This window comes from Globicephala melas, chromosome 4 (assembly GCF_963455315.2).
Source record: "Globicephala melas chromosome 4, mGloMel1.2, whole genome shotgun sequence".
Taxonomy (NCBI): Eukaryota; Metazoa; Chordata; class Mammalia; order Artiodactyla; family Delphinidae; genus Globicephala; species Globicephala melas.
The window spans coordinates 65,286,850-65,300,152 of record NC_083317.1 but is presented as its reverse complement, the minus strand read 5'-3'; the positions used below and the strand labels follow the sequence as shown (position 1 = coordinate 65,300,152).

The window sequence follows — 13,303 nt, the reverse complement described above, 5'->3', positions numbered from 1 at the left end:
AAACAGAGGTCAGAAAGCTTCTTGTGACTCTTCACTGCTGGGGTTGCAGCCAGTCTTGTTAGAAAAACCAAAAACATGACTTCCTGAAAAGTTTTGTTAACGCAAAAAATGGGTTTGTTTCTTTGGCAACAGAGAGTCCACTGTGGGAAAGGGGTTTTCTCAGCACCTAAGCTGTCCTAGCACCTTGGACCCTGAGTACTCAACATGCAAAAACTTTGCAGTAGCCCTGGGGTCCAGCCCGACCCTTCCCTGTGGTACAGTTTTAGCTCAGCCTGGCTTTTATCAGCTTGAGGAGAGTGAAACAGCTCTAAGGTTGAGAGAGGAAAGATTGAATCATCATTTTACAAAGATCACCCTGTTCAGGGGCAAAACCAAGTGTATTGTATTTACCATATTCATATATCATGTCTCCTGTCGTTTTCTTTTTTTCCTCTAAATTGACTCACCTTTTTACTTCTACACATTTATTTTAGATGGGAAACCATTGTATCTCTACCACATAAGTATCCCTCCTGCCTTAGCTTAGATTCTCCAGAAAGCAAAGTTAGTTACAAAGCCCTAGATTATTGGGAATGTAAGTCCAGTGGTGCAGGACAGGGGAATTGAAACAGGGAAGGAAGAAAAGCCAATACAATTGTGCCTTACCACATTGGCCTCTGCTGCAGGCAACTGGTACTCTGTCCCACTGGGACCTTCTGGAAAGCCTCATGAAATGTGTCTCTCAACTCTCCATCCGGGTGACAAAAGTGGTAAGTAGTCATCCATCATCTTCCAGCCCCTTTTGGTCAAGAGTAGCTCCATGGATTTTAAGTGCCTCCTATTTGCAAGTTGCACATGCCTTAGTACAGAATTTCCAAGGGGATCCCATGCCAAGGCAACAGAGAAGCCCCAGTGCCAGAAGCAGACTGAGAAAGGTGCAGGCTCAGACAAGGTGCGCTCAGGTTCCACGGGTGCAAAAGAGATCCACTGGACCAACATGGGTTGGCTGCTCACCCATGGAATGCTCCAGAATTCTACACAGAGGTAGCAGGCTGGTTGGAAATTGTCAGGGGAGGACTAAAAGCTTCCTCACCCGACCCTTTGTTTCTGTCACTGTGTTCACCTGAGGGTTACTCTACCGGGGCTGGGGTGACTGGGATACAATGTCCAACTTGGCTAGCAGGCACCCACTCTGTGAAGATGGTGGGGGTAGAGGGGTGGGAGTGTAGGTAAGGGTGGCCTTGTAAGCTAAGCACTCTCCCAAAGTGTCCACTACACATGAGATGGGTGGTCCACTGCTGCAGTGGCATGACTGTGATTAGGGAGGGGTACTTCTGGGTGCTAAAACAAAACTTGAGACCAGCACAGACACAGCCAGCCCATGAGGTTCATAGACGATCTACCACCAGAGTCGATGAGTCAGCCCCTCCCACTGTGGGGCACCTTTCTACCCTCTCCCCCAGGCTGCCCAGTGCAGTTTCCTTTCTCCTTGACACTGAGGCAGTGCTGGCACTAGGTGAGGGAGGGCTGCTGTGTGGTTTGTGACACCATCTGGAGGGAACAGTAGGACAGCAGAGGGAGCTTCCTCAAATTGCACATAAATAACACTCTGCTCATCCCCTGATTTGACTTGTGTTTCTTTTTTTTTTTTTTTGACTTAAGTGTTTCTGAACATCAGAGTTCTCTACCAAGTAAAAGGAAGTTGGGAGGGGAAATGCCACCTCTGTAAAATATCACTCAAAGACAACTGAGTGACTTGCCAGTATTTTGGAGACAGCAAGAAAGGAACAGAAGTGGGGCCTCATCCTTCGATTTTCAACACAAGAGAAAACGAGGAATTGTTCTTCAGCAAGTAAGTACATTTACTATTAACTTAATATGGGATAGCTTGGTAGACCTAGTGACCAACAACCTGACTGCTTTTTAAAGAAACATACCGTCACTCTTACCTCCAAGATGCATACTTTCGCCCCAAAGGGCCTTCAGGGGGTCTCTTATTCCAACATACTTGGAGAATCATCATCAGAGTTACGGCCCATTATTTTAAGTTTCCTAGGTGGTAGGAAATATTAATTTTGTAGGCTGAATTTGAGTTTTCCACAACCAGCAAAATTCTGATGAATAAGTGAATCCAAGCTAATCCTGACTAAAAATGGAGTGTGGCTGATAAAACAATCCAGTTTGGCTGAAAAACTGGCTCAACGAGGGGTCCCAGACATTTCCCTGTAGCACTAAACTGTCTCTGGTGGCAATCTGAGAGGATCACATAAGAGCACAGCTTTCATTTTTATTCCTAAAGTTTAATATATTTACTAAAAAAAACCAAATCCGCTTCCTCACATTATAGTACATAATATAAATAAGTAATGTTTTCAGCATGTCTTTTCTCTTCCTTTTTTACTGACACTTTTCCATTGATTGAGATCCTCTACCCCTTTAAGACATATTCTTTGTGTAGAAGTATTCAAAAATGGAAACACTTTTTTTTGTTGTTAATATATTAGGAAAGAAGTAGTTTCGTGACTTAAGTACTGCCTTGGACAAAATACGCCCTTCCTGGTGCTCTGTGTTCTCGGTATGTTCTGAAGAGAGTCCAAGCTTTCATGGCTGGGCTTGCTGATATCCAGGGCCCTTATAGTTAGTTCTCTGTGTTTCTAGCAGTCTTCATCATCCCTTCTGGCATTGGGAGAGCGGTGGTTGGTCCTTGGAACATGCATGCACAGGCAGGGTCACTTCCGCAGAGGTCCGCCAATTTTTGCTTTTCCCTAGAGATTGTGCCGTGACTTAGAGGTTGCTCAGATGACGATCCCTGACTCATTTCAGGCGGCCAACTAACAGGTTTTACAACCCATGGTGGGCCAGTCTTCCTTCCTGGGTGACTTTTATTTTTTCCTTTTCAGGTTGTGGAAATAAATCCATAATATTTTATATTTAGGAGTTTGGACACCCAGGTACAGCATCCAGCCTCTCCTCAGTGTGTTTTGCAAACACTGCGAGAGAACCCTCTGTGTGGGGCAATTGAATTGTCTTCTGCCTTGCCTGGTGTAAGCTGTGAGGTGCCCGAGTCTCATCTGGCTTGAAATTGTTTGCTTTTGTCTTCCATCCTCAACAGCACAAGCCATGGATCACACGCTGAAGTGGGGAATCCCATCCAAGCGCCCATACCTCAAGCTCTTTCAGCTCCTGGTGCTGGCTGGTCTTTTTTACTTCTGTTCAGGTAAGCAACCTCCAGGAACTTGACTGAGTCCACTGCTTCAGGGTTTAGAGAGAGGAAATGGTGTTCTCTGTGCTGCCTCCTTCTGTGAGACGGAAGGGACCTTCAGGGTATTTCAGTTCATTTTAGGGCTGAGAAAACAGGTCCAGAGAGGTTAAAGGACCTGCCCTTGATCACACAGCAAGCCAGTGGCCAAGTTAGCTCAAGAACACAGACCTTAAAGGAAAGGTGGGGTGGCGTTATTTTAACAAAGCCAAAAGCTGATTCAGAAGGACAGCTTCGAGTTGTGATCTCTTCCACTAGGTGCTTGTTTACATTTTGTGAAACGCTAAGGCACTGGCCTTGGGCTCTGGTTCCCAAACTACATTTCTATGAGACAACACAGCTAAAGTCTTCTGCTTCTAAAACTAAACAGTGATGATCTTCTTTCCAAGTTGAAGGGGGAAAAGAAAGTATTGATAGTTGTAACATACAATCTTCTTAATATTAAAATTTTCTCAATATTTATTTTTATGCTTTAGGTGCTGATGCCCTTTGTCAACACAGGCATCTGACATTAAGTAGTATCCGATTTAGCACAAATCATATTTTGAGTTGTTTTTAACTTACTATATAGGTATTTCAGGTGTGTCCTACAAAGAATATTTTGATTTCTGGAGGCTTTTGTTCCATCTCAGGGGCTGGACTTGGGGGGCTGCTGGGAAGGGTGGTGCTGGTCCTGCTGACAGGGTGGCTCTGACTTTTTTTTTTAAAGTCAGAACAAATAAAAGATCTGCTTTGGGGGCTTCCCTAGTGGCACAGTGGTTGAGAGTCCGCCTGCCGATGCAGGGGACGTGGGTTCATGCCCCGGTCCGGGAAGATCCCACATGCCGCAGAGCGGCTGGGCCCGTGAGCCATGGCCACTGAGCCTGTGCATCCAGAGCCTGTGCTCCGCAATGGGAGAGGCCACAACAGTGAGAGACCTGAGTACCACAAAAAAAAAAAAAAAAGATCTGCTTTGTGCTGAGCAGCGTACTACCTAGTTTCATCAAAACAAAGAAGAGCCTTTGCCTCCTGCAGCGTTTCCTAATCTGCAAAGAGCCGAACATCAAAGGGCCTTGTCTTGGTTGCCTTGGTAAGCGTTGGTTACTTAAAACTGCAGCCATCACCCAGAATGACTAAGGTGTGAGGGAGGGCACTGGAGGGAAGGGATTACTGTGACTCTGGTATTTGTACATTGTCTGTCCTGAGCTGTAAAACTTGCTATTTTACACTGCTGCTGAACCAAGAGAACCATGAGTCAAGTTTCACATCAGATTTTTTATATCTTACGGACAGTATGATTTCCAACAGTTACAATTTTCTTCTGGGTAGTCGGGGGCAGCACTCCCAATCTGGAGTCTTCTGGGGAATCTTAATGAGTTTTAAAAGATGTAGAAGGAAATGTACAGGCTTCCTAGAAATGTGGTATGTGTGCATGCATGCGTGCAAGCGTGTCTGTGTGTGTGTGTGTGTGTGTGGGAGAGAGAGAGAGAGAGAGAGATGAAAGGGGGGTGAGGAGAGAGAAAGAAACAATAAAAAAGAGAGAAAGTATAAAAAGAAAATTAAAACCAAGGCTATAACAATTATACCAGAAAAATTAGGGACAAATGGAAGGAAATAAACTTTGAGCTAAAGAAAGATATTTAGGAAAGTACCTTGTTCTACAGCTACATTCAGATTTTATTGTTGGTATACTGAGTCAACAAAGGAATCCATGAGTTTCTTTTGTCTGAACACCTACTGTGTATCAGGTGGGCCTTAAAAACTGAGCCTGGGATTCCTGCCCTCAAAGAGATGCATGTTAGTTGGAGAAGGCAAAACAAACCCACAAGCAAGTGAAGAGCAGTGAAGTGACTGGCCCCGACTGTAAGCGCCCCAGACCTGGGAAAGCTGGGACCAGGGTGGGCTGCGGCAGCGGGGCAGGCTTTAAGGTGAAGGACGCGGAAGGTAAGGATGAGTCAGGGGTGAGTAAGGATGAGTCAGGTTTATTCTTTTGTTTAATCATTTATGAATTCAACAAACACTGAGCATCTCTTATGTACAAGACACTTTTCTTGGTCCTGGGGACAAGTTGTGAGCAAAATTGACTTGGCTTTTGCCTTTATGGAATTTACAGTCATTAGGAAGAAGATGAAGATTAATCAATCATTCAAATGAATGTATGACCGAGAAACTCTCTGTTTCTCTGCCAGAGGGGACAGTGGTGAGAGTGATCTGGGTGAAGGTGGAAGGAGCAGCATGTGAGGGACACACAGGAGCAAGGAAGTGTAGGTGGGCAGTGTTGGGGCAGCAGGGAGACAGGGACCAGGCTCCATAGGGCTTGAAGGCCAGGGATCTGAATGTTATTTGGAGGAACTGGGAAGCCATAGAAGGATTTGAAGCAGGGGAGTGACACGGTCTATATCAGTGCTGCTGACACTTTAATTATACATGCCAATCACCTGGGGGTCTTGTTAAAAAGCAGTTTCTAGCACAGGGGATTTTTTTTTTTAATTGGAGTATAGTTGCTTAACAACGTTGTATTAGTTTCAGATGTACCTCAAAATGATTCAGTTATACACATCCACTCTTTTTCAAGTTCTTTTCCCATTTAGGTTATTACAGAATGTTGAGCAGAGTTCCATGTAGCACAGGGGATTTTTAGAGCAGTAAAAATACTCAGTATGATACTGTAATGGTAGATACATGTCGTTACACATTTGTCAAAACCCATAAGATGTACAGCGCCAAGACTGACCTCTGGTGTAAACTGGACTTTGGGTGATAGTGATGTGTCAGTGTAGCTTCATCGACTGTCACAAACGTACCACTCTGGCGCGGGATATCGGTGGTGGGGAGGCTGTGCCCATGCAGGGGCGGCGGTATACGGGTACTCTCTGTACTTTACGTTTATTTTGCTGCGAACCTAAAACTGTTCTAAAAGGTAAAGTCTGTATATATTTTTTAAAATGTAGTTTCTGCTTAGGTGGGCCTGGGGACGGGCCTGCATTTCTGTATTTCTAACAAGCAGCCAGGTGATGCTGATACCGCTGGTCCACAGACCTTTAGCTTTAGTAGTAAAGCTCTAAATGATATATATATTTTTAAAATGGTGTTGCTGAAGCATAAAGAATGGCTTGTAGGGCAGCCATAGGGACTGCCAAAACCATTTAGTAGCTTATAGTACTTGATGATAGCGTCGATGAAAAGAATGGGATTGGAGGGAGATGGAGGGATTGGAGAATGTGTATGACGTAGAACTGGTGAGGATTTGCCAGACTGAAGTGCAGGTGTGGATTGGGCATGGCCTGTGGGAGACAAGACTGGACAAAGAGAGTGGAGTACAATCACGGAGGACTTTGTTCAGGGCAGGGGATTTGCACACTAGCCCCTCCTTTCCTCTCCTGTGTAGGAGAGCTGCACTTCCCCCTGACACCCCATCCATTGCTGCCCAGGACAGGGGACCTCTCTTTCCTGCACAGGGTGGGACCAGCAGGGCTCCTCTCCACTTCTAGTTTGGTTTGTGGAGGCAGAAACACTGGACTCATGTGCTCCAGAGACTGGTGGTTGTCTAACATGGGCAGCTTTTCCTCAGAGCTGGGGTCCTCTCAGGGAGACACAGCTCTCAGGGGAGGGGAGAGGCCTTGGGTAGGAGTAGCCAGGGATGCAGGATAGGTGTTGGCCTGGAATTCTGTGGCATGAGAAACACTGAGCTAGAGGAAAAGAGTGCCCTCAGAGTGCCACTGTGAACAAAGCCTCTTTCTTCCCTCCCACCATGTTCTGTCTGCATGCTGCTGGCCAAGGCATCCTGAAAGCCACGCTTCTTGCTATGACTACTGTGATATCAGCTGTTGAAGTCCCCGAGCATTTTAGACATATACTGTTTAGGGAGACACATAAAAGTAAGGATCAGATTTATAACGAGTGTGTAGGCTGCGCCTATAGAGGAGAGAAAGTTGGCAGCAATGTAAAAATCAGATGACAAGTCTAAATCTGTCAGCTGCTGGAGAGCAGATACCTCTTAGCCTCCTTGTGTGCCCAGCACCCAGCCTGGGGCCCACACAAGCCCCGTGGATGCTGGTTCACTTAATCAAAAGCACTTAGAAGGGCCCAAAAAGGTCACTTCCTTTGTGTTAAAGGTCACACAGACCATTAACAGTAAATCTCCAGGTGGTGGGATTACAGGTGACTTTTATGCGTTTCTGTATTTTTCATTCTTTGCAAATTTAATGTGTGCTTCTTCTAGAGTCAGGGAAAACCTTTATTTAAAAAGCACACGAAGGTCCTCAGTGAGATACGTTATGGTACACGGTGATATAAGCTGCTGTGCGCACCTGATTCTTTCTCCTTTAGGAGAAGCGGTGGTGCAGCCCTGCTGACCATTGCTGGGGTTCACCTCTGAGGAAGGGGCATTGTGGCCAGCCCAGTGTCCACACTGCCTTGCTCTAGTTTGGAGGGACTAGGGGATACTCATGGCTTCCTAGATTGGGTTCTTATTTTTTTAAAGCTATACATTAAATTTTATTATTGTATCTCCCAATTGTCCTGTATGGTTTTCTTCCCCCTGCAGTGACATAAAGTTCACTGTTTTACAGTGTACGATTCCGTGGTTTTTAGTATAATCACAATGTTGTGAAAGCATCACCACTACCTAATTTCAGAACATTTCTATCACTCTAAAAAGAAACTCCATCCCCATTAGCTGTCCCTCTCCATTCCCTCTGCCCTGTCTCCTGGTAGCCACTAATCTAATTTCTGTCTCCGTGAATTTGCCTATTCTGGACATTTCTTCTAAATGGAGTTATATTATATGTGGCCTTTGTGTATGGTTTCTTTCACTGAGCATAATGTTTTCAAGGTTCATCTATGTTGTAGTAAGTATCAGTACTTCATGCCTTTTTTGGTTGAATAATATTCCATTGTAGATTGAGTTTTGAGAGGTACATTATTTGTCTAAAACTAGTGACCTCTATGCTTGTTGGAAAAAAGTTCCCTCTCTTGGGGGTTTATCGGTGGAGAGTTGAAGTGGTCAGGAAGGGCAGGGGTTGGGGACTTGACTCAGTGCAAGTGTCAGCTGGTTACCACAGTGATTCTGGCCACATCCTGGGTGTGATTCAACACATGAGGTGCTGTGTCTGAGAGAAATAGCCCCATGAAAAAAATCTGTATAGCTTTTTTTTTTCTTCTTTTTTTTTTTTTTTTGCGGTACGCGGGCCTCTCACCGCTGTGGCCTCCCCCGTTGCGGAGCACAGGCTCCGGATGCGCAGGCCCAGCGGCCATGGCTCATGGCCCCAGCCGCTCCGCGGCACGTGGGATCCTCCCGGACCGGGACACGAACCCGTGTACCGTGAATCGGCAGGCGGACTCTCAACCACTGCGCCACCAGGGAAGCCCTGTATAGCTTTTACAGTTAATAAAACACTTTACCTCTGGGTGTCATATGACCCCCCATGGTAATTATGTGAAGTAAGTCAGGGAGATAGTATTATGCCCATTTTGCAGAAATTATACCTTGGCCCAAGGAGTTTAATCAACATGTTACAGGTTATGATTCTAATGCACAGCGGTGGAAGCAGATTTCATCTCCTAATGCCTAGCCAGGCATTTAGCAAATATTTATGGAGCACCTACTATGGGCCAGGCCCCGTTCTAGGTTCTGCAGATATGGCAACAAGCAAAACAGATAAAGCCCGTGCTCTCATGGCCCCCAAAGTAACTCCAGCTGATATATAGCAGCTGGAGACAAGCTCAAAGAGAAATAAATGAGGGCAAGGGGCTAACAAGTGGCAGGATGGGTGGGGTCAGGGGTTAGGTGAGGGTCCCCCTCACCACAAGGGGACACCTTCCGTGAAGGAAGCAAGGGACGGGGCTGTGTGGATGTCTGGAGAAGACAATGGTCTGGGTCGTGTGCCTGCACCATGTAAGGTTTTACTTGCATTCCCTCACAGAAACCTCAACTCATGTTATTAGGTAGGTGTTGCTAGGTCAGTTTGTAAAATGGCAAAGCAAGCTCAAAATCCAACTATTTAGGCAGTAATGCTGAGACCTGACTTTCCTCTCTAGAACCACTGAAGCGGACAAAACCCTTCAGAAATCTTTCGACTGTCTTCTTGTAAACGCATGTAGCAGTCCCTGAGTATGGAAGCGAGGTCCTCGTGGGAATTGCCCAGAAGGTTTTTGGTTCCTCTTTTCAGTCTGGCTCTTCCTCAGCATCAGCGTCTGGTGAGGGGATCTCACATAGGAACATCGAAGAGCCCATTGATGGTTTGCTGTTGACCTTTAGACAAACACCCACACTTCTCCTCAGATGGCTGGACAAAAACTCCTTAAGAACTATGATTGAAGTTAGCTCACTTTCAGTTAAGATTTATTTTTGCTAATGTCACCACATGTCAAAATGAGTTAGAAATCCTGGATTCTTTTTGGGTGGGAATAAACAGGGCACAGGAAAGACACAGTTATTTAGGACCCCGGAGGAGTGAGCTGCTTTCTATCATGGGGTCTTTCTGGCCCACAGCAAGACCAGGGTTCCATGCGTCTGACATAACCCCTGAGTGAGATGAAAGAGACCAAAAGGTACAAGTTGTGGGTGAGAGGAGGGAGAGAGAGGAAAGGAAACTCTTACGGAAGACCTGTTATGTACTAGGGACTTTTCCATTTATATCATTTTATTTGAATTTAAGTTTACAATGATCCTGAGAGGTAGGCATCATAACATTTTTACAGATGAGGAAACAGGTTAATCAGAAAATGGCTGAGCTGAGACTAGATCCCAAATCAACAGGAATCCATAGTCCATGCACCTTCTACATATCATTTTGCTTTTGTTGTATCTCTTTTTAAAGAGAGTTTGGGTTATTTAGCTATTCTTTGCTCCCCTCAAGTAGACCTTTTCATTTATTTCCCCCTTTTCAGTTATATTCCCTAAATCTAGGGCTGGCAATGTTCAGCACGATTGTCGGAAGAAGGGCCTTCGATCATTCTGAGGTACTTCACACTGCTGTGAAAATATCTACCATCACAATACTCTCTTCCTAAATGCTGCGGTAGGGCCACATCCAGTCTGATGGAGGCAGGTAGAACAGCTGGTGAGATGGAGAGGTGCTAGTGTCCCATGATCCTACTGCCCAAGGAGAGTGGGCCTGGAAATGAGATCCCTATCCTAGTGAGACATGGGCCTGCCCAGGGGTTCTGTGTGGCTCTGGAGGATACCGGAGGGAAGATGCAACATGGTAGCACTGGGGGGTTTGGGGGGGTGGTCAGTTGTGAAAGCACCAGGGCTTTAGAGGAACTCTGCTTTTAGGTCAAGCACAGCATAGGAAAAGTTAGTATGCCTTCTAAACCAAAAAACCAGAAAATATAGTCTGACAGGGATTTTGGTGCTACTGATGAGTGCTTAGGAAATAACAAAAAGATGGAGTTTGGATGCTGAAATATTGATATTTCTGTGATATGCTGATGGGAAATGGGCAAATGTTTTAAATGGGGACCCTCTAGCAAAACTAGGTTGTAGGGCACCTGTTGTGTGGATTGCAGATAGCCAAGGGAGATAAAGACAAGATATCCATCTGTTTAGGGTAGCTGGAGAGGGCAGAAATTGTCCAGAGGAGTAATGGAGGCCTTGTCAGGTGGGGATGAGGAGAGTCATTTCAGAATGAGGTCATGGGGTCAAGCCGGGCCTGGAAGGAAAAGGACTGTTTCTCAAAGCAAAAGAGCCCCGTGATGGAGCCCAGCTGGGAGCGGGCAGTGCTGGCTTACTTATCCTAGAACTGGGCCTCAAATGGGGAAACCAGTAAACAAGGAGAGTGGCCCAAAAAGTTCTCTGCAAAACTGGGGCAGTTTCCTTTCCTGGGCTTAGTTTCCTCATTTGTAAAATAAGACCAGCAAAATGATCAGGGAAATTCCTTCAAAATCTCACATTCCTTAACTATGACTTCCCTATCCCTGTGGGAATAACATTGTCTAACTGGTAGTTGCCACTCACATGCTAGGTCTCCTAAAGTCCTTCTTCTTTTGGGACTAGTGTGCCTTCTCTCTCATTGTCCATGGACAGACAAATGGATAAAGAAAATGTGATATATACATACAACGGAATATTAGTCATTATCATTATATCCTTAAAAAGGAAGGGAATTCTGACACATGTAAAACATGGAGGAACCTTGAGGGCATTATGCTGAGTGGAATAAATCAGTCACAAAAAGACAAATACTGTATGATTCCACTTAGATATCTAAAGTAGTAAAATTCATAGAAACATAAAGTTGAGTGGTGGTTACCAGGGACTGGCGGGAGGGAGAAAGCGGAGTGGTTTAACGCATACAGAGTTCCAGATTTGCAAGATGGAAAAGTTCTGTTTCACAACAATGTGAATACACTTGATGCTACTGAGCTGCACATTTAAAAATGGTTAAGATGGTAAAATTTATGTTATTTTATTTATTTATTTATTTATTTATTTTGCGGTACGCGGGCCTCTCACTGTTGTGGCCTCTCCCGTTGCGGAGCACGGGCTCCAGATGCGCAGGCTCAGCGGCCATGGCTCACGGGCCCAGCCGCTCCGCGGCATGTGGGATCTTCCCGGACCGGGGCACAAACCCGTGTCCCCTGCATCGGCAGACGGACTCTCAACCACTGCACCACCAGGGAAGCCCTATGTTATTTTTTAATCACTATTTTTTAAATGGAGAAAAAAAGCACTGGGGACCAAAGAAACCAAAATCAAACTGAACACTCCAATCCTGCTTGGTACTGGATACAACACTCAATTCTGTTACCGTCAACTCCAAATTCTTGCTTGTGCAGGCATCTATATTTAATAGGTATATGATCTTGTTCTGTTTGTCTCTCCACAGGCATTATCCAGGTGACCAAAACAGTGAAAGAAGCAGCAATGCTATCCTGTGATTACAACATATCCACTGAAGAACTGAAGAGAGTTCGCATCTACTGGCAAAAGGATAATGAAATGGTGCTGGCTGTCATGTCTGGAAAAGTGACGGTGTGGCCCAGGTACGAGAACCGCACCATCACTGACGTCACCAGTAACCTCTGCATTGTGATCCTGGCTCTGCGCCTGTCAGACAATGGCACCTACACCTGTGTTATTCAGAAGCCTGAGAAAGGGTCTTACAAACTGAAACACCGGACTTCGGTGAAGTTAATGGTCAGAGGTCAGTGGAACTTTCTGATTTTCAGTAAGCCGGCAGACTCTTGATGCCCTTAAAGACATACTCCTATTGATTTAAGTGGAAATTTTACCAAAGAGGGGTGTACCTCACTTCATTTCTTAGGGTTGAGTCTCTAGTTTTACAGTGAACCCTAACGGTTTTCTCAGGATGTCCTGGAAATATCTATTAGTTGCATTTCTTGCACTTTGACAATCTAAGTTCATGACAATCACCCTGAAGCACTATAATGACCTGAAGTATCTTCTGAATCATAAAGGGACACATTTGATTTGATGTAGCTATACTATTAACTGGATTTGATCCAGTAATATATTCTTGTAAAGTATGTTGAAAGGTATAAGAGCAATGCAGGCATAAATACTATGGCTATTGTTCTATTATATTTATTGTATATTTGAAGCTCTCCTCTAACGGTCATTCCTACAAAATTAGATGTTAGAGAACTGTGAAGGGCAGGGTAGGAAGAAGCCGTGACTTAACCACAGGTGATACTGCTAGAGGATACTAATATATTCTGAGCCCTCATTGAGAAGTGGCAGCCCTGGGCCATTCCCTCATACTTGAAATTCAAACACATTTCTTTTTCTTCCTGGGCACTTGAGGCTTTAGTGGAAAGGCTCAAACCTTTTAATAAAAGATAATAATTAACCTTGATATCAGTTAACTTAAGTGGATCTTTAGTGAAGTCTTCACTGTTCTTCCCTGCTTTTGGTCTTCAGTTATATTGAATCTTTAGCTGTAACATCCAGATCATACCTAAAGCTTAGGAGGTAAGCCAAATTCACATGGGATTATCTTGAACTTCACTCTGTGTATTCCCTAACCATGGAGAGAGCGAATGATCATATGGTGGTGAGATATGAGGGGTTCTGAGAAGCCCACCTCCTCCAAAATTCAGACCTGCGTCGATTCCTGGAAT

The 13,303-nt window shown here is 44.9% G+C and overlaps 1 protein-coding gene across 5 annotated transcripts in view; it reads left to right on the top strand.

Moving 5' to 3' along the window:
- Positions 1–1,691: 1,691 nt before the first annotated feature.
- The window catches only part of CD80 (CD80 molecule), a 25,833-nt gene continuing 14,221 nt past the window's right edge, over positions 1,692–13,303 (top strand). For 4 of the 5 annotated variants that reach the window (XM_030857361.2, XM_030857354.2, XM_060298116.1 and 1 more), the window contains exons 1-3: positions 1,692–1,831; positions 3,092–3,196; positions 12,049–12,366. In XM_030857361.2, coding sequence (XP_030713221.1) covers positions 3,100–3,196; positions 12,049–12,366 — 415 coding nt within the window. In that variant the 5' untranslated portion in view covers positions 1,692–1,831; positions 3,092–3,099. Of the gene's footprint in view, positions 1,832–2,813; positions 2,833–3,091; positions 3,197–12,048; positions 12,367–13,303 lie in introns of those variants that run through there. The other variant, XM_060298114.1, reaches the window with a different exon arrangement.